Raw genomic sequence first — 20482 nt, forward strand, 5'->3', positions numbered from 1 at the left:
TTGAATACATCCAAGCTAAATTCTGATTAAGTGGAACAAGTATTTCTCTAACATAACATGTACCCCCATATAATTACTGTGTAGTGAGGTTGGACATACACCTTTGTAGTATTTGGTGGTACTGTCTTTAAATTGTGCAGCTTGAATCAAACACTTAGAGTAACCTTCTACAAGCATCACACAACATTGCAGGAATTTTGGGTCCATACTTTTTTAGATCATTGTCCTTGGGGAGGCGACAGTGGCGTGGTGGATAGAGCAATTGTCTCCCAGCCAGAAGGTTGGAGGTTCGAATCTCGGTGCTGGCAGTCAAAGTGTCCTTGGGCAAGACGCTGAATCCCCCCCCATGGTTAGAGCCATCGGTTGAGGTGGCGCTGCAGATGGCTGACATCGGTTCTGTACCGGAAACAAATTCCTTCTGTGTAACATAGTTGGCCAATAAAGGTGATTATCCTATCCTGCTAAAAGATACATTTGCATCTGAGCTTTAGCTTCCTGGCCGATGTCTTCAGAAGTTTTAAAATGTCCTTCTTCATGATGCCATCAGTTTTATGAAGTGCACCAGTCCCTCTTGGAGGACAACCCCACAGCACAATGCTGCCACCCCCTTGCTCCACAGTCACGGTGTTCTTTAGGGTTACAAGTTTCCCCTGCACAATCAGTCTGACAAACTACATAACTGACTTGTCAAAAGATAGGACATCTCTCCCGTTTTTTTTTTTTATGCCTTGAGGAGAAGTGTATGTAAACGTTTGACCTCAGCTGTAGCTTATCTACATATCTCTTGCCAATGTTTAAAACTTGAAAAATGTGAACCTATATGATTTGACTGACAATGTATGCCTACTCATTTATTTATATCACATTCACAATACAGTCATAAGTACAATGCTACAGCATGAAGCTAATTTACAAAAAGTGCTGCAATTTTAATTCAAAATCGCATCATCTTCTGTACTTACACAGGTAGTTGCACATAACACCAAAACAGAAACAACTGTTACAATGGCTCCCTTCAAGCCCCCAAATCATGACTTGTTTCCCTCATAGTACATATAAAATACTATTTAAATACCATAAGAGGTGTTGAAGTCTCTTTCCAACAGTGCAAAAGACATTCAAAGTAGGTAATTCAACACATCTCATGAAAAGGTAGACATCTGCCTTCCAGCACAGCAGTGATGGGTTCAATGTAAAGACTTTCTAAAAGATATTAAAACCATAACAGCCACAAGCTTCAATAAACAGGCCCAGCAAATGTAATTCAAGTACAATAACAGGCTTATGATTCAACAGCTCTGGTTGAGTGGGAACAAAGGGAGTCGTAAATAAAATTCCTCTCCAACAGAAGCAAAGCAACAAGAACCATTAAATCCCCAAGATGTTTAGTTCCTCTCCCAGTGTGTGTAGTGAGATTGCACACAAAGGATGTTAATAGGTCACTGACCAGTAATTATTTTGTGATGTGGACTTTTGCGGCAGTGAAAATCTGAAAATAATTTATTAAAAGCATCATTAGTAATAGACTTAAATAAGAACTCTATAGCTAACCTACGTATTTTAGGTCATTTGAACAGAATAACAAAATGGTAACCGTAACAGCATGGATGGGTTCACCAAAACACAGATGTCTGAATAAAAAGCAAATAAATACAGAAGATCCAGTGACTTTAAACATCCTCCTTTCATTCTCAGTCCAAGGTGAGAGCCCATGCGGTGCAAGGTGGCCGGCTACACCACCGGTCTGGTGTTGATCAGCCCGCGCATAATCATCATGGCAATTGCTTTCAAGGCTCAGAGCAGGTCAGGCAGGATGAGGCCTGGAGGTTTTGGTTCCACACAGTTGATCCAGAAATTGGCACAGCTGGCGTGGTACTGGTGACCCCCATAGAGCAGCTTGAAGTTGTCAGTCTCCGAGTTGAACGCCTGTTAGAGAGGGTGAAACATTGAGAGACCTGAATCACAGAGATGACAGAGCTGTGACCTGGCTGGAGCTATTTTGGGCGCCCCTGGTTCCAGAAGTAGAAGTCCCATTCATTTTTGTCATAGAAGATGCTACAAGCCTTACAACTGTAGCACGTCTAAGGCTTGGTTTGGCACAAAACTCCCCATAGTTCAATCATCACTCCAAATGATTGAGAGCTGGTCATAAATCATCTGGTTGAAGGTACCTTCAGCATTTTATCAAGCTTGTGTACCTACAAACCTTGAGGTAGATGTCAACTCCCAAAATGCATTTTAGCAAAAAGCGTCCAGAGTTTAAATTCTGTCTCATGCACTATCGGTGGTTGTAGGTGGAGACCATAGTACTGATGATACAATCTGCAGCTTAAACCGGTTCACATTTAAACCTTCAGTCAACTGTAGGTGAATTCAGCATCTATGGCACTTTGATTGGTTCTCAACTGTAACATCAAAGCATTTTCACTACAGCTGTGACTCACACGTCTTCTTTTCAGTTGCAATTGTGCTTGAGGCTCATGGGTATTGTAATATTTGGATCCTTTGACCATGCCAAAACATGACTTCTCAGTAGAGTCATTTCACTCCTACTAAATTCTATGAATTACTAGCACACAACTATACGTGATCACCCTTTTAAAACTTACACTCACTGGCCACTTTATTAGGTACATGGTAAATGGACTGTATTTATATAGCGCTTTTATGCACTGGCCAAAGCGTTTTACAGGGAGATGATACACCATTCACCCATTCACACACCGATGACGGCAAGGCTGCCGCACAATGGCGCTAGTCAAGCCACCGGGAGCAATTTGGGGTTCAGTGTCTTGCTCACTTAGGTATGTGGGGAGCCCGGGAGTCGAACCACCAACTTGCTGGTCAGAAGACAACTAACATATAAACAGCCGGCCAGTGATGTTTCAGGGGCGGTTAGTGATCAGCTCATCAACGCTGGATTCCCCCAGAGCACAGTACCCGTTTGTTTTGACTGCTTGAGGCCAGAGGTTGCAAATGTTCACAGTGCAAGGCATCTGGCCCTCTTTTTTGATTGGACAGTACAGTATATGCCTTCTGAAGCACAAGTAAAAAAAAAAAATAAATAAAAAACACAAGATGCTGAAGAACTTGCATGCTGAACATTAGGTTCTTGTCTGTTTTTAGAGACAAATTAATAACCTAATCTAGCTTTATCAGGATAGCACGATGACAGCTGCAATGACAGGGGCAGTTCACTTCATCTACTTGGACTCCATCTGTTAAATTGTCAGTTAGCAACATTGTCATTGCCCACCACTTGCAAATTTTGCCTCAAAGTCGACCCATTAGCCTGATTAATTTCCTTGATCAAATGTTTTATCTAAAGACATGGGGTTACAAGTCTGAAAAATCAACTTTTATCTTAAAACTGGCTGTTATCTGACCTAAAACCACATTCTGCTGTGTCATTGTTTCACAATAAGGATGCAGGACTTTCCATCACTGTCCATGATTTACACTAGCACATGTGGATGAATTTTTATTTTGCTAGAGACAAGAGGGCAACCATCTCCACAGTGGCAAAACATGTTTTCAGCTAAACCTGTTGCTTCACGATTTGCTTTTGGGTGTGTAAAGCTCACATTTGGATGTTTAAACTTTGATTCTAGTTCTATCTGAATACACTGCAGCTGTCCAGAAAATGAAATGTGACTGACTGGGCGCTATAATATGCATTTCACCGGGCACAGCTGTAGCAGTGTGTGTGCAATCAGGAGATGCTAATGTGTGTGACGTGCAGTTGAAGAGTGTTCATCCCTGGTGAAATGCTGGAGCTGAAGGTGTAGAGAGGAATGAGTCATGCGCAGTGAATCATAGCCTCCCACACAGAAGGAGAGGGGAAATGCATGCGGTAAGCAACAACTGCATCGAAAGAAAGAAAAAAAACACACCAAAATACACCATTAAGTCAAATACATCTCCACCTGCCCAGGTTCAGCCAGCAGCACAGATGCTCTGCTGGATGAAGGGCTTTCTCTCTCTCTCTCTCTCTTTCACACACACACACACACACACACACAGACACACCAAATGACACACTTCCACTCCCCACTTTTTTCTCACACACTCAGATTTCACAATCAGAGCGATTTCCTTTCGGAGCTCTTTTGTGCCTTGGCCTACTTGCTTCCACAAGCGTGCACTTAGGGCTGCCAAAGCTGGAAATGTTGGAGGGAGACGACGCAAAATGAAAGGGCGGTCACACAAAGACACTAACACCTCTTCCTTTCACTTTATATACCTGCATGTAAAGGTTGGGAATTCTGACTGAGCCCCCACCTCATCAGATCATATGACAACTTACTCTGAATCTACACTGTTTCTATAAATTTTAAAAACTTGATCAGAATTTAAAATAAATAAGGCATAATTACCCTTAACTTCCTGTCACTGTGTTTAATTGATGCCTGTAAGCACAAGAGGAGTCAGCATGTTGAGGTACATTGCTGCAGTATGCAGAGCAAAGAGAACTGTGCACAGACTGAGCAGCAAGAAAACATCCAGACCAGCCGTTTCACCAGGACAGAGCTCCCTTTTCCTAGTGTGTCTGTGCATGAAAACAAGCTACCGCCCCCAGGGCTCCTGCACCTGCTTTATCCGAGAATTCTGGAGAGTCGGTCTTGATTGATCTAAAATCCCGACTGAAGATTTCAGTCAGCGTTCAGTAGCAGTGACAGTTAGGTTACTACCGTTTACAGATAATCTGGGTTGTAGGCATAAGTAGAATAACTACTACAGTACGCACCTCGTGTAAACCTGCATACTGCACTGTGATTTATGTACAGGTTTCCAGTTTTTAAGCACTTGCCTAGAAATCTGCAGATCTTGTAGAGCCAGATACCAAAGATGAAAATAAAGTCATCAAATGCCATTAAAATAAAAGCTATAATTAGAGATAAAATGATCAGTTGATTGATAGTGAAAAAAGGTCTAGATTGCTTTTCTGGGCTGTGGTGTTGTCAGCTCTGCTCTATGAAATCCATTTTACTTTCCTAACCCTCCACTACTGATTAATGCTCCTGTTTCTATCACATTCTACTGTTTATGAACAAAGGACAGTGTGGGGGCCGCTGAACATGGAGTGCTCTGCCCATCAGGGCTGATGGTGAGCCACCATGCTACCCAGCAGATCTCCTGCTAACTTGGTACCATTGTACGTTTGCTGGCCAAAATAGCACTTTTACAGTATCATGCGTTTCTGATTTAGAGCTGAGAAGATTAGTGGATTGATCGATCTGTTGACTGAAGAGGAATTAATTTCCAACTGTTTTTTTTAAATCTTTTGTTATTTTTAATCAAAACTGACAAACGTACTAACTACAGGTTCAGTTTTCGCTCCAAATGTGAATGTCTGCTGGTTTTCACAGTCTTTCACAATAAATAAACTGAATACTTTTGGGATTGGACCCAGCACTTTCAGATCCTGGCTGAGAGACAGGACAGAAGCAATACATTCGTGTTATTATTTTTCCCAAATTCTATGTCATAACCAATTTAAGACAGGTTCTTTGACAACGAATAACATCCACAACACCACAGAGTAGCTTCGTCTTGAAGAGGGGATGACTGATGACTGTGATGAACCAAAACGTTTGTTTTCACACAACACACAGCCAGACAAACATACTAACTACAGGTTCAGTTTTCACTCCAAATGTGAATGTCTGCTGGTTTTCACAGTCTTTCACAATAAATAAACTGAATACTTTTGGGATTGGACCCAGCACTTTCAGATCCTGGCTGAGAGACAGGACAGAAGCAATACATTCGTGTTATTATTTTTCCCAAATTCTATGTCATAACCAATTTAAGACAGGTTCTTTGACAACGAATAACATCCACAACACCACAGAGTAGCTTCGTCTTGAAGAGGGGATGACTGATGACTGTGATGAACCAAAACGTTTGTTTTCACACAACACACAGCCACTAGATTTGTCTATAGTTAAGACAGTTGTTTACATGGATAAATAGCCAGAGAATCTACAATATGTGTTGCATTCTTTGTTCTTGAACCTTGCCATTTTTAACCATGCATGCATTTTGTCACTTCCCAGACTTTTACAGCCTACAGTAACTTGCCTGACTTTCTTTACCTGTGTAGGAACCTTGCGGACCTGAGCCACAAAACATGCTGTGACAGAGATGGGCAACCTAACAACAGATTTTAAAAGTAAAATCATGGGGAGATGAGCATATTTACACAACAAGCAGTCAAAGTTTCAATGTAAACCTCTGTCAGCCCTACTGTCAAAGCTTCATAGACTTGAAAAAAATCAATCCAGATCCTCAAGGCACTTCAGTAACGTGCATTAATAAAAATAGCCACGAATGATAAATTATTCAACTTGAAATCCTTTCCAGTGCTTCTCCCTTTAATTGCTCAAATTAGCATTTATCATTTAGCAGAGGGGCTGTGGCATCATTAGCTGTAAAGTATCACTTATGATGAAACTGACAAAGTGAGACAAGACAAAGCTGCTGGCGGTTGCCCATCCCTGCCTCCTGCCCTGGAGAAGAACAAGTGATGACACAGATGCTGCATCTCATAATCATTGGTCCAACTGCAGCAGAGTGAGGCGGAGGACACTTGTGGATACTTCCAGCTGTGACTAAATGCAGCACTACAAATTTAAGTTCTATTTGTAAAATAAGTAAACAGATAAATAAAGAATCAGTTGAAAGGTTAAAATTCAGAGTGTGAACTGAACAGGAGCTACTGAGCTGTTCTTAAGCACATTTGTCACATTTCTTTGATGCTGCTAGAAAGCACATCCACATCCTCACCCTTCTGTACCTTTGGTTGGAGAAAAAATCAGTGCCTCTTCACTAAAGGACAAAGCAACAATCAGTGGTGTCTGCTGTAGCCGAAGCCGTTCTTTCACTTCATTATACTCCAAGTGCTATTCTCCACTTGGCTCTTATGCATTCTTGCCAGTGTGGCTCTGCCAGAAATGTAATTAAAAGGTGGGTTATTAATCTCATGCTAGTGGCACAGAGACAAATAAAGCTGCATTAATTTCAGCCTGCCTTTATGCACACACGAGTGAGAGAAGAGTGAGAGTGTGTGTGCAGGTATATTAGCAGCTGTACTCCCTTGCTTATGACTAAGCCACATGTGTTTGCAGCTGAGAAGCCTCTCAGTCAGCCAAATCTTGCCTGTATCATCCATCTGGCTGAGCAGCAGAGGGAACATGAGAAACAATCAGTGCCATCGTTCTCCCCTCTAAACCACAGGGTCGGAGAATATGTCATTAATGGCCCACATTGGTGAAAATCACCGCCACCATGGGTGAGAAGAAGACAGAGCAGTTCTGCACAGTGCCACAGTCAAAGTTAATAACTGAACAGTCATCATAAACATTGAAGGCTGTTAGCTGAAAGTGATGGAGGTGCCAGAACAGAAAATGAAACCCCACCCAGACAAAGTGACCATGAGAAACAAGTCCCACAGTGCAGGAGCAGGAGCCCACCCGGTGTCGCCAAAGTGATAACTCTCCACTCTCTCACTTATCTTCATTAGACACTTTTTCTAGTCAGCCTTCACTAAACCCCTCCTCCAAACAATGTTTGTTAAATCAGATCTTAGCAATCGTTCTTATGCAGCGTAAACCTGTCAAGCTTGGGATTCCTCCGCATGTTAAAGCGGCGCACTGGGCTGTAGCGAGTACAATGCCAGTGGTGCATTTACAAAATCAAACATACAAAAGCAAGTTCTTATCAACATCAGCTGTATTTGTTAGCACTATCTGGCTAACTAGCTTAGCGCACAGTACTGTTAGTAACCCAGTGTTACTTTTAAAGCCAAGGAGCACATCAGTAATTAACTACATTTATTTCATGGAGTCACATGTTGTGTAAAAATAGCCCTGCTCATGACTAGCACATCCACTGTGCTCGTCCTGTGGATGCCATACACCCAGTCTGTGTTTAATGTTTGCAGGAATGTCCTGCTCTGTACTGGAATTGGGAAGCTTGACACTTGAGCCAGTGATACTTGGCATAGCCTTTGCCAAACACTCTGTCATCCCAAAAGTCTTTTCTCTTGTAATGCTAATACACAAAATACTGCTTGAAAAGCTAAAACCAAACAGCCAAACATGTTATGTTTTCATATTTACAACACCAAGACGATTCTATTTTGTTCTGTACAAGTGTTGGATGAGGCTCATCAGCTGGTGAGAATGATGGCTTCTTGTCTGGGACATGCAGCTTTAGCCTCAGTCTTTTTAGCACAGTGTCACCTATGTAGTGATCAAATGAGTCAGCTGGACAGTACAGCTGATAACATGTGACAATGATGGCTGAAATTTCAACGGACAAACTGATGCTTGCCTCCCAGAAATAAGAAAACCGCCTATGCCTGTTTGAAATTAAGAGACTAGTGTTTCAAAAAATGACTTCAAATGCTTAGTGCTCAGTCATTACCACTGTCACTGTAAACTACATGAGTCAGGTGAAAACAGGAAGCTTGACAGGCTTTTCAAAATTAGAGAAGAGCCAATTGATCCACCTGTTTAAGTTGTGATTTCAGCTGATGCTTTCTATCTGCAGACAGCTGTAGGAGAAGATAAGTGGAGAGAAGTGAATCCTGTCACTTTGGCCTCCTGCCAGGCTCACCAATAAAGAAAGGATAGGCCCCGAGTGGAAAAGAGTGGAGTTAGATTTAGTCAACAGTCTCATACTCGTTTAAACAGACGTCCAATAGTGCGCTCTTCTTTGTTCTGCAAAATGTTTCAAAGTCAAACAAATGTCAGTGTTATCTGCTGTGGATGAGCACAACAACAGTTATTAAAAAACAAATCAACTACCAATTCTCTGTGTGCATGCACAAACCTTGCTGCGAGCGTCAACGTTGAGCAGACACACCCCACAAGCCAGCTCCTTGGCATTCTTGATGCCGTGCCTCAGAATGCAGGTTGAGAAATCCAGGGAGCTTTCATCAGGCTACACACACATGCACAAACAAGCAAAAAAAAAAAACAGATGAGAAACAGAAACCAACATATTTTACTTTCTGCTCTGCTGCTGAGCAAAATGTAGTCATTTCAGCAGTCTGATTACAGTAAACATCTCCAAGCATCATCAGCATTTTATAAAGACTTTGCTTGACTTCAGCAATGTGGAATATGAAACAAATGATACCAACAGTTACAGCTTGCTTTTAAGAAAGAAATGCTACCTCCGTGCTTCAATTAAACATTTGTTTCAGACTTCTTCCTTGGAATACTGTCAGTTTTATCTTGTCCAGATTAAAGAGCCTATTCCTTCTGTGTTGGTCTGTGGATGAGCACGGACACACACACACTAGCAGACGGCTGGATTAATGAATCTATACAGTCACTGTCAACCATGTTGATCCAAACAACCAGTCTACCAGGGGGCTCCAGCTACATTGCATCCAAATCGATGGATCATTGACTTTAACCTAATGCACTGACATTACTAGACTCGCTAATATTTCATTATGTTATTGGCAGCCTTTTTATTGTGAATTGACCCCCAGTGATCTGTTATCAGGTGTATTTGTGTGTCTGGAATGCCAATGAGTCTGGCTGATATTAGGTGGCAGTAAAAGCAGATGTGCACATAAATCTGTGTATTCCAGTTTTAAACCTGCACAGTGCTCTGTTTATGGGTTTTTGAGCATCTTACAGTGAGCTTGGCCAGCGACATGAAGCCTATGAGGTTGTTCCACATGCGGTTGATGTCCTTCAGCAGCTGCTGCAGCTTCTCAGAGCACACTGCTGTTGCCTTGATGCCCAACTCCACACGCCTGGTGACACGATACACTTCCACCACACCTGATGAGAGCAAAAGCACAAGTCAGAGAAACACGAGTTGCTCTTTCTGTGCCGTTTCCAAGAGGCAGGCTGTGTTCATCCCCTCCTTGCTGGGACATGTTTGCTGCTCACAGCTCATTAAAAGCAGAGAAACACAATAAGGGAGCACAACCTTGTCAGACCACGCACAGATATGTCATCACATGTCCTATGTAAGTGGGTGTACGGCCACATGCTGCCTCCTTTTTACACTGTACAGCTAGTCCTGACTTCTTGATAACAGTGTGTGTGCACGAGTGTGTGTGTATAGGTTGTGATTCCTCACCCAGCAGGTACTCCATGCCCTGAGCAGACTGGATGACCTCAGTGCAGACAGAGGAGCTGCTGATGCTGTTCAGGGTGTTGTTAGCTTTGGTGATGACCTTAATGTGGGAAGACAAAGGCCAGGATTATGACACACATGCTGCCGTCATAATCATCACTATCAGTTGGCAAATATGTCGGTCTGTCAAAGAGTGTATTTAACCTATCTTAACCCATCTTAACCCAGGTTTGTAAACTTAGCCCACTTCTGGGAGTGACACCATCATGATGATAGTATTTTTTTTTTTTTTTCAGCAATAAAAATAAGAAAAACAGTGCACGCACCATCTCCCTCACTGCTGGAGTATTTATTAATTTATGCCTTTTCATCTGACAAAATCAGGTGGAGTAGGGACACATAAAAAAAAAAAAACTTTTTTAAAGTTCTAAACCAAAAGTTAAGGCTGCAAGCGTAAACAAAATAATTTCACTCAAAATGTATGTGATAAGAAAAATGTCCTCAGGCGTAACAACAGGCTGGAAATCATTTCAGTGTCTTTTGGTTATCTTAATTATTATACTAAATTCATACAGTCGCTCTCACAATAATGTCTTGCTGTGGGACAAGGTCAGACACAGGACACAAACAAATACAAACCTCCAGAGCACTTTCTAGACATCTCTGCCACTCGTATGCGTAGCGCTCGCTCTCCTGCAGCAACACAAAATTATCACAAATGAACACAAGGAGAAACAGAGCAGAACAGAGGACAATTCCTGTGCTCTGTCCCAAATGTTGCACTAAAGTCTGGTGGTTAGTCAAAGCACGATGAGGTGCTGTTAGTGCTGTGTCCTCACCTCCACCTCCCCTGTAAGGTCCTTGTACTTGTCCCTGATGACAGGCAGGCTGGGCTTCTCGCTCAGAGTGTTCGATCGATCTCTGAAAGGCTGTTCTGGTGCAGGAGATGGGGGCGAACGCCCAATCTCCTTCTCACCCAAACTGTGACTGCGCTTGTGGGAGCCTGATGTAATACAGGACAATAAGGGGGAGAACACACACACACACACACACATTATAAGTTAAACAAACCTATGGCAATGACTCATTTTGAGAAATGCACTTGTTTGTGTGCATTCATTCCATTTCCATTCAGTTGAGGCTAATTCCTCCTGGATAAGGACGGTGTGAGTAAATACTTAATTTGTGACAAACAATAATTACATACAACAACAGAGGTACAAATATGCAGGTATGAATTATTCATAGGGACTCACACATGGACAAATCCTGGCAGGGTACCACAACAAACAAACAGGCACAGACACACACACTAAACCCAGGCTATTCCAGTGGGGGTGGCAGTTGGAGTGTGCGTGTGTGTTGTCCAGACTGCTGCCCCCCATCCCGGACTCCTCCACCACCCACAGAGACATGTGCCACCCACCCCATATAACCCCAAAGCCCCACCCTGATCAGATTACTGTTCCACTGGACCAAGAGGACTAAGTGAAGGCCTCTTCTTCACACACATTAAATCCAGCACAGGGTAGGCAGATCTATGGGGCAAATAAGCTCGTGTCACAGCACAGGAAACGCTAATCAATGATTCATGGAACTTAACACCAGCAAAGAGCGGTTGAACAGCATATACAGCTAAATTGGATTTGTTGGCCTCTGCTGAATCTACCTTACTGGTCACTGCCATCAAAGCAGGGACGTCATCTCAACACTGCCATCTAATGTCTGACAGCTTTATTACAGATCTGATGGGGCCAGCTGTGGGGCTGGGGAGGGGGTGCACACCTGAGGAGAGGCCTGATGTGCCACTTTAGACCCAAACGTTTGGAGTTTAAATCCTAACATTGCATTTTAGTGATGAAGCCATTTTTCTAATTAAGTGGTTATTCCATCTACAGACAATCTTTTGGATAATTGATTAATTATCTAAAAACTAATCTAACAAAAATGCAGACTTTTTCCCATGACCTTGGCTTCTGGGAAATTGTAATTGGCATTTTTAAAAATACATTCTAACATTTCAGTAACAATGGATTTAGGACTATAATTAATTATTCTTTTTATTATTAATGACTCTTACAGTTTTCATGATTGGGCATTGATGTTAGAAAATAGTAAGAAAATGCCCATCAGTAGTTCCCATGACATCTTCAAATGTCCAAGTTCAGTCCAAAACCTAAAAACATCCTATTTACAAAGATGTCATACTGAGGAAAGCCTATGATCCTCACAATGGACAAGCTACTTTGCATCTATGCCTGAAAAACATCACTCAAAAAGTCAGTTAAGAATATAATCGCTACTTACACATAGAGTAGGATCATTGTGATGACTAAGGTTGCAACGATATGAGATTTTTACCCTATGGCAACCATCTCAGAAAATATCACGGGGTTACACAATTACTATTATTATCATCATCGGCCACAATGACCCTCTAAAGATTGAAAACTCTCTTCTCTAAACGATTATCAAAGTAGTTTCTAATTTACTGTAGGAGACATGCACAGTCAGATTGATCCTGTCTGTACCTTCACACACACACACACACACACACACACACACACACACACACACACTTAGGTGACCTGGGACAGTTTGTGTTTCTGGGGTCAGACTGGGATCAGTGAGAGCCCATTTGTAATCAGAGATCAGTGAATGAACAGACACTACGGGAAGTTACATTGACAGTGTATTGTACGACTGATGTTTATACACTCACGTTTTATTCTTTGCGATTAAAGTTATAAACGAGCCCCATACTTTGATCTGCACAGAGGGTCGGTGTTCGCTTTTTCTAGGTATATCCAAAGTAATCCCACACTGCTGATTTTAATTTCTTTTTTGGTGGATAGAGTTTGGTGACAAGTGATCAGCCTCCTCCTCTCTGCCATTTGTCCACTACATGTGTGCGTGTGGCACCTGTTGTGGAGTCTGACAGGCAGTCAGGGAAGACAGGTGTGCATGCATTGTGTTTTTTTTCCAATACCGTAATAAGCAAATGTGCATGGTAAGATAACCATCCATTTTCATACCAAGGTATACCATGAAACCGGGATACTGCTGCAACCTTAGTGATGAATGTGACTCACCTTGAACAGACAAGTCAAAAGTTGCTAGTTCGTTCTTGATCATCTCCTCACTAGACTTGACTTTGGCCTGAGCGCTGGCTTTGAGGAAGTCGGACTTGCCAAACTTAGGCTTGTCCAGCTGGATGGCTCCGGGCTCGTCAGAGACCTCACTTTGGTTTCCCTCAGAGCCCACATCAGCAGTGGTGGCGGGTGAGTCGGACTTCTCAGAAACAGTACTTGCGAAGTCCCCAAAGTCATCTTCGTCATCGACACCACCCTGGTCGCCAGAGCCGAAGTCAGCGAAGGCTTCAAACTTGTCATCTGTCGATGAACCATCCTCTGTTCGGAAGAAGGTGGTGATCTTTGCCGCAGAGTTGCTTGTGATGTTCTCAGTGCTGCCAAAGGTCAGCTCCTTCCTCTGTACTGGTACTAAAGATGGAATGGAAGCTTCGTCCAAGAACTGCGGTCTTGTGACCTCACGGGGCAGACATTCCTCCTGGTCTGACCAGTCATAGGCGGCCAAGGTACTGAGGGCCGATGTCCCAAAGGGGTCAGATTTCATGTCGTCTCCTTCTGTAATGAAAACACAGACATACCAATGGTTCCTAGGAATAGAACATGAGGTAGAGTAATGATCCTGGATGAAGAAGTGAGATTTCTGTTGCATTATCGCTGTGTTACTTTCTATAGTAGAAAACATTATCACTTCCCATTGATGATACACTGCCTGTCCACTTTATTAAGTACCTGTACAATTGTATACACTTCAATGCAACATTTCTGCCTTAACATAATAATAATATTAACTTTTATTGGCCAAGGAATGTGTCTCCAGTACAGAAACAAGGCAGCCATCTGCAGCACCAACGCGCACGCACACACACACACACACACACACACACACACACACACACACACACACACACACACTGAATATGGTGCCGTCCCTGCAGGACGCTGCTCTGGCCATTAAAGGCTAATTGGGGTTCAGTGTCATGCCCACGGACACTTCGACATGTGGACTGCAGGCCCCGTGAATCGAACCTCCAACCGAGAGACGGCTGCTTTACCCCTGAGCCACATCTGTCTTTATGAAACTCAAACGGTTTCAGTTTTTGGTGAAGTTGTCATAAATGTATAAATTCAATTATAAGTTTATTACTGTGCTCATAGTTATAGGTCGTGTTGTACTGGACTATATTATATTCACAGGCGTGTCTATATTTTTGCCCTCCCCAGCTACATACATGAGAAGCAGAGATACACCAACAGCTATTTTATTTGCCAATTTTGATTTCGGATATTTTTTTAACCCTGGCCTGCCGATTCCGATTTTCTAAGAACTGTAATTGACAGCATACACAGACATTTTAGTAACTTTTCTTTAATGAAAAATTAAATTGTAATAAAAAGAAAACCACGTATTAAAGTTTTACATTTCCATCTTTCACTCCTGCTTCCTCCCACAGTCCAAAGACATGTAGCTTAGGCTGACTGGCGACTATAAATTACCCATAGGAGTGAGTGTGGGTGTGTGTGGTTGTTTGTCTCTAAGCGTCAGTGATAGACCGGAGACTTGTCCAGGGTGGACCCCGCCTCTCACCCAATGTCAGCTGGGATTGGCTCCAGCCCTCCATGACTCTCTTCAGGATAAGCAATACAGATAACGGATGGATATCTGTCTTTCTCTCTCTTTTTTTTTTTTTTTTTTTTTTACAAATCAACTAAAAATGAAGTACAATATTTGCCCTTCTCCAAATATAAACAGGTGAAACAGGTAATGGAAACAGAAGAATGTTTCTATTGAGCATATACTTCTTTTTGAAGTGTGTAGTTTGTATTTGGTGTTTTACCATGGGTTGGATACACTGTACATGCGTTTCATGTGTGGCCAGTGATTCCCTCATTGTGTACTAGTTGTCGAATATTTGGACGTAGTTTTCCGTTCCCCATTTCAGTAGACCCCCCCGTGTGTTTTTATACACCAAGTGTTCCCAATGGGTGAGAGAACAAGCACCTGGTACAGACACAGTGGGAGTCTCCCTCAAAGTGCACACTAGATGCTATGTGCTGCACACGCTATGCTTTTGGTCTGTTGCATGCACAACGTGGACTGTCGTGCCTCTATATCTGACTGCCAGAGAATTGGAAATCTCAGAGTGATTGGGTGGTCACTGGTCATGGTCGATCACGCTGAAAACCAGCCATTTCTGATCTTCGCTGATCGATCGATGCACCCTTAATGAGAGGGTCAGAATATTGGGAACACCTCTGAATATAATGTAGTCCGGTACAACACCATCTATAACTATGACCTCATATAATTGAATTTAGACATTTATGACAATTTCACCAAAAAACTGAAACATTCTGAGCTTCATAAACACAGATGTTAAGGTAGAAGTGTTGCATTGAAGTGCTTACAATTGTACAGGTGACCTAATAAAGTTGCCAGTCAGTGTATATAGCATGCGGATAGTTTATATTTTAACTGCCCAGGTTTTTAAATATTTGGCTCCACCTTGGCACAACGGGGCGAAATACTTTGTTTATGCTGCTCACAGAATTGAAAACAACACTGAATACAGCCATCTCTTTCTAAAAACTATTTCCTAATTACCACGGATAATCTCCACCCGATCACTGTATAACCGTAAAGATTATTCACCACCCCATCACTGTATAACCGTAAAGATTATTCAGTTAATCAATTAGTCAAATGAAAGATCAGTCACATTGATTCATAGTCTGAATCAAACGTGACAGCTGCAGCTTCTCAGATGTGACAGTTGCCTGCTTTTCTACTTCTTATAAATTGAGTATTTTTATTTTGAGGTTTTAGAGTCAAGGTCAGGCAAAACAAGACATTTAATAATGGCACACAGAATACTATGATGGCATTTTTCACTGTTTTGTTTCCTTCACTGAATGATTATTCCAGAAAATAATTGTCACATAAATGATAATAATAATAATGATATAATAATAATAGTGAACTGCAGCCCTAATTTCAACCAAAGAAATACTGCAGACCCTATGAAAACTCTCCTCTGTAGATTACCTGGCCTATCCTGAACATTATTTTTGGAAAGAGACATTTCTATTCTATTGCTGAAATGTCATTTTCCAACCTTGCGAGCACCACAAATGATATACTCGTCACATCATTGTACTAGGATGGAGGATGAAATCTCACAAATCTCTGAAAACATGCAGATAAAACCCAAACTATCTCCGTGCTCAAATACCCTGACAGGTAAGTGACGGGTTTTCTTTGGATACTGGGGTGAACTGATCACAACTTTACTTGTATCCCGTGTAGTATGTAGCAATTTCTGTATACTACATAACAAAAAGTGGCAAAAATGACAAAAAGGACCCCAACTCCCCGTCTTGTGCTCTTTAAAAGTGTGAATACAAATGCTGCAATAAACTGGTAATGACAGATATTATTATTCAACACATCGCAATTATAGTACTAATGGATAGTTTGTGTTGTTGTACGAGTAATGCCTACTACTATGTTGGAATTGTACATCCTACCATTTTAAGAATTCCGTTCAATTATTTCAAGAAGAGTAAAGAAATTGCTTCTAAGCCAAATCACATTCATGAGAAGAAAACTGCTGCCACAATTTTACTAAAACACACGGAACTAACGCAGCTATTTTTCGCAGTGGACAGCTCCTCTAGTTGGGCAATGTGATAACACTGGCTGCTCTCTTTGGTGACAAACAGCTTTCCTAACAATACTCAGCTCTTTATACTAAAAGCAACCTGAAGGATTTTGTCTCCTTACAGACGTTCACACTACATTAATAAAACACCTTCCTGTCACTACATCTGCTCTGTTTCTTTCACTGTGTTGTGTTTACAGTTTGGGATCAGTTTCTTTAATGACTAATACTAACTGACAGAGCTATTCAGCATGCACACATTTGTCAACACTTTGTTATGCAGGTCTCAGTTTGTCACATTCTCACAAACACACAACTCGACCGTGTTGAGCCCTTCCTATTTTGCATGACAAATCCCTCAGATACAAAAGGCAATTTGTGAAATTGACAAGGATTTCGTGCTGCAAGCCTGGTGTCATTAAATCACTGTTCTGCCTCTCAAAAAGGGAAAAGAGAAAACAAGACGGTACGCGTTTCAGCAATACCAACAGTAATATTTATTATGACAACATGATTAGAGAGAAAGAGAGAGAGGAAGGTCACAAAGTACTGTGAAAGAGGTCTATCATTACAAGAGGTTCGTCAACTAACACTGGTAAAATTTGATTTCAGTCATTTAGAATACAAGGGCATGCAGAGTCAGGAGAAAAAGGAAGAAAACAAACACTGAGAAGGTCAAAGCAAGATCATCTGAGGAAACAAAAGCAGAAACCAGAATGACAAGGCACATCCACAGACTAAAATCAGTACCTCTGGGGAGAGGACAAACTGTTTTACCACTAGTAAGATGTAAAGCAACAGGTGTTTTTGGAGATTATTTAAACACAGAGCATTTGAGAAGTTCAAGCCAGTTTGAAAAGAGAATTCAAAGCATAAGTTCAATGCAGGAAGCATTAACCCTTTGAGGACCCGAAGGGGGAAAACTGGTAGAGCATCCCAAAAATTACTGGTTGTAAGAAGGTTGCATATAAACTGCACAATGAGTCGGGGGGGATTTGGGCATCATTATCTTATGGATTTAATCAATTATGGAATTTTAAAGAAATTATGAAAATGTTACTTAGCTTGGTAAAAAAATAAGATTAAGTCCTGGTGTTTATTCTAATAGAAAAGAGAAAATTAAGGGGATGCATTAATCTAGATGTAAACATCTAAGTGATCATTGTTCAAGCACTCAAAGGGTTACAGAAAACAAAGAGGGCCATCCTTACACCTGACATCCCAGAGAGGACTTAGTTACATCCACCCACAGAGGGACAAACAGATTTAAAGAGACAGTATCCTTTTTCCCCTTTTGCTAGAGTGATCGCTTATCTAAAGCAGGCTGATGTGCACGGATGCTTATGATCCCCCAAATAATAGTACATCATTGTTTTCTCAAGACAACCTAAAACACTGTAATGAACATTTTAATCTGGCTAAACACTGTAGGCTACATTTAATTTACATAGGTTAGTTGACAAATCGCAACAAGATAAAGGAATCTTTCTAGTCTCAAAATAAGAGCTCATATTCCAGTAATAAAAATACATGATTAAATCTGTAGGTATACAGTCTTTCCTCTGATAAAAACAACTTGCAATATCGTTAAGCACAAAATGATATCTTGTATTATAGTCTTGTCAATTTCACAAATTGAAAAGGCAGGTACACTGCAGCAAAAAGCAAGGCAGGAAGGGTAATGCTGACTTCCTAATGTCCTCAGAGAGCCAGACCATAGCGCCACACATGATAAATTCATGCTGCGATATCACAGATAACGGCAAAGAAATTTTAAAATAAAATCTGATTCCTTTTGTGCTCCAGACTCAAAAGGAACCTTCCAAAAGAAATACTGTCTCTTTAAGATTACATACATGTCCAGAAACACAGTGTAAAGCGTGGTGAGGTGTTCGAACTGCTCGGCTTGCTACACTTAGTCCCAGAGCTCTCCAAGAACAAGAACAGCAGATAGATAATAGTGAAAAGGAAATGTGGAGCAGCTGTTAGGAGCATAACAGGAATGTATCGATGCTATACTGGGCATCGCCTCCACCCGATGCGCAGTAGCCTAACTGTTTTGCTGCAGTTGCAAAAAATGTTTCTTCAAACACATCATCCTAATCTCAGCATAGAGTGGCCTGTTTGGGTTAAACCAAAATCTGACCACTGTACAGAAACTGAAGTAAGGCAGTGGGGATGTTTACATGTGTGATCAAGGGAAAAACATTAACAATTCCTTGGAAAAATTATATGTTTGGTATAAATATTGTTTAACTGATAATTAACTGATATGTTGAAATAGTTGAGTGTGCGAGTTGTCAGGTGAAGTCAACTTGTACAACTTTCTCAAACCACAGAAAATTGTCTTCAAATAAAGTAAAGAAATGAAAAGCATAAAAGTTGGGAGTTGCAAAGCTTTATCCTGACCGTGATTAAATGCAGTCCTGGGTCACATTAAGAGTTGGTCTCGAATGATTTCTGTGGAAACATGAGACATGACATGAAAGGAGAGATGTTGGATGAATAAGTGATGAGCACTGGAGAGAGGAGAAGAGGGACCGCTGACATGGATATTACCTGATTATTACGAAAACTGGTTTGACTTCTTTTTAACTGCAAGTTTTATGTAAACTTTAATTCCACTTTCATGGACGTGAGGTAGGGGAGGAAAAAGCCAACGCACTGTTAGAAAAGCATCTCATAATTAGAGGGCCATTTGATCCACCGCATGACAAGACTGACATACTGCAGGGTAATACAATAGCTGACAGACAAGAGACAAAAGCACATGCTCATTCAAGCACTCTGGTCTGAAACTGCACTGCATCCAGCCATAATGTGCTTAACATCTCAGCTGCTTTTGTGACATGAAAAAACATTGTTGCTCTATTTGAAAATAGTTTCTTTCCTGCTGTTGCATGCAAAATTTCCTATTTATGACAACATTTCATTTCCAGCTAATCAAAATTATATTACCTGCTATGCATTCAGCACAAACCAAATGTTAGCAGATAAAAGGGTGAGTGATGGTTTACAGACAATGCCTTTGGTAAACTGCAGCCTATTGTGCGAAACCTGTGATTAGAATAAATAAGAGGATCATCACCATAACGCCCCCTCCTGTACTCGTCTGCATTCAACTGAGCCTTTCTGGTTGCCTGGCACGGCATATCAACAACACGCGCACTCGTACATAAACAAACTGAGTCTGCCCTATGGAGACAAAAGACACACTGAAGGGAAGCATGATGTCTGCCACTGCGGCACGGACACAACAGGGAGCTTATCTGAGTCTCACTGAGAGCAACCGGGGACCACATCTATGAACTATGACTGTCAACACACCTAAATCAGGCACCCATCATTAGGAAATAAAGAGAGATATGGGCCAGGAGCCATCATTACAGTAACAACATATGCAGGGACGGAGAGAGGGGAACACAGAAATAAATAAGAAACAAGTTATTTAAATCAAAACAGAAATAAATACGTTGAGATGAATGATGAAATGTAAAATGAAAGATATGATGCATCTAATCACGCCTGTCTTCTGTATTTGAGCATATTCAATTCCTTACTTGCCCTTTGATCCCTTGTTTGCTGGACCCAAGTGGCCACTGAGGAGGAGAGGCCACTGTTGGCCCT

At 41.5% G+C, this 20482-nt stretch overlaps 1 protein-coding gene across 14 annotated transcripts in view; it reads right to left on the reverse strand.

The window, feature by feature from the left end:
• Nucleotides 1–801: 801 nt before the first annotated feature.
• The window catches only part of synrg (synergin, gamma), a 41197-nt gene continuing 21516 nt past the window's right edge, over nt 802–20482 (reverse strand). For 10 of the 14 annotated variants that reach the window (XM_020620680.1, XM_020620683.1, XM_020620679.1 and 7 more), the window contains 9 exons: nt 13200–13751; nt 10947–11110; nt 10747–10800; nt 10111–10207; nt 9658–9806; nt 8839–8949; nt 8688–8726; nt 4377–4409; nt 802–1926 (listed from right to left, as the gene is read on the reverse strand). In XM_020620680.1, coding sequence (XP_020476336.1) covers nt 1795–1926; nt 4377–4409; nt 8688–8726; nt 8839–8949; nt 9658–9806; nt 10111–10207; nt 10747–10800; nt 10947–11110; nt 13200–13751 — 1331 coding nt within the window. In that variant the 3' untranslated portion in view covers nt 802–1794. Of the gene's footprint in view, nt 1927–4376; nt 4410–8687; nt 8727–8838; nt 8950–9657; nt 9807–10110; nt 10208–10746; nt 10801–10946; nt 11111–13199; nt 13752–17361; nt 19316–20482 lie in introns of those variants that run through there. The other 4 variants (XM_020620682.1, XM_020620691.1, XM_020620681.1 and 1 more) reach the window with 3 other exon arrangements.

This window comes from Monopterus albus, unplaced genomic scaffold, assembly GCF_001952655.1.
Source record: "Monopterus albus unplaced genomic scaffold, M_albus_1.0 scaffold246.1, whole genome shotgun sequence".
Lineage (NCBI taxonomy): Eukaryota > Metazoa > Chordata > Actinopteri > Synbranchiformes > Synbranchidae > Monopterus > Monopterus albus.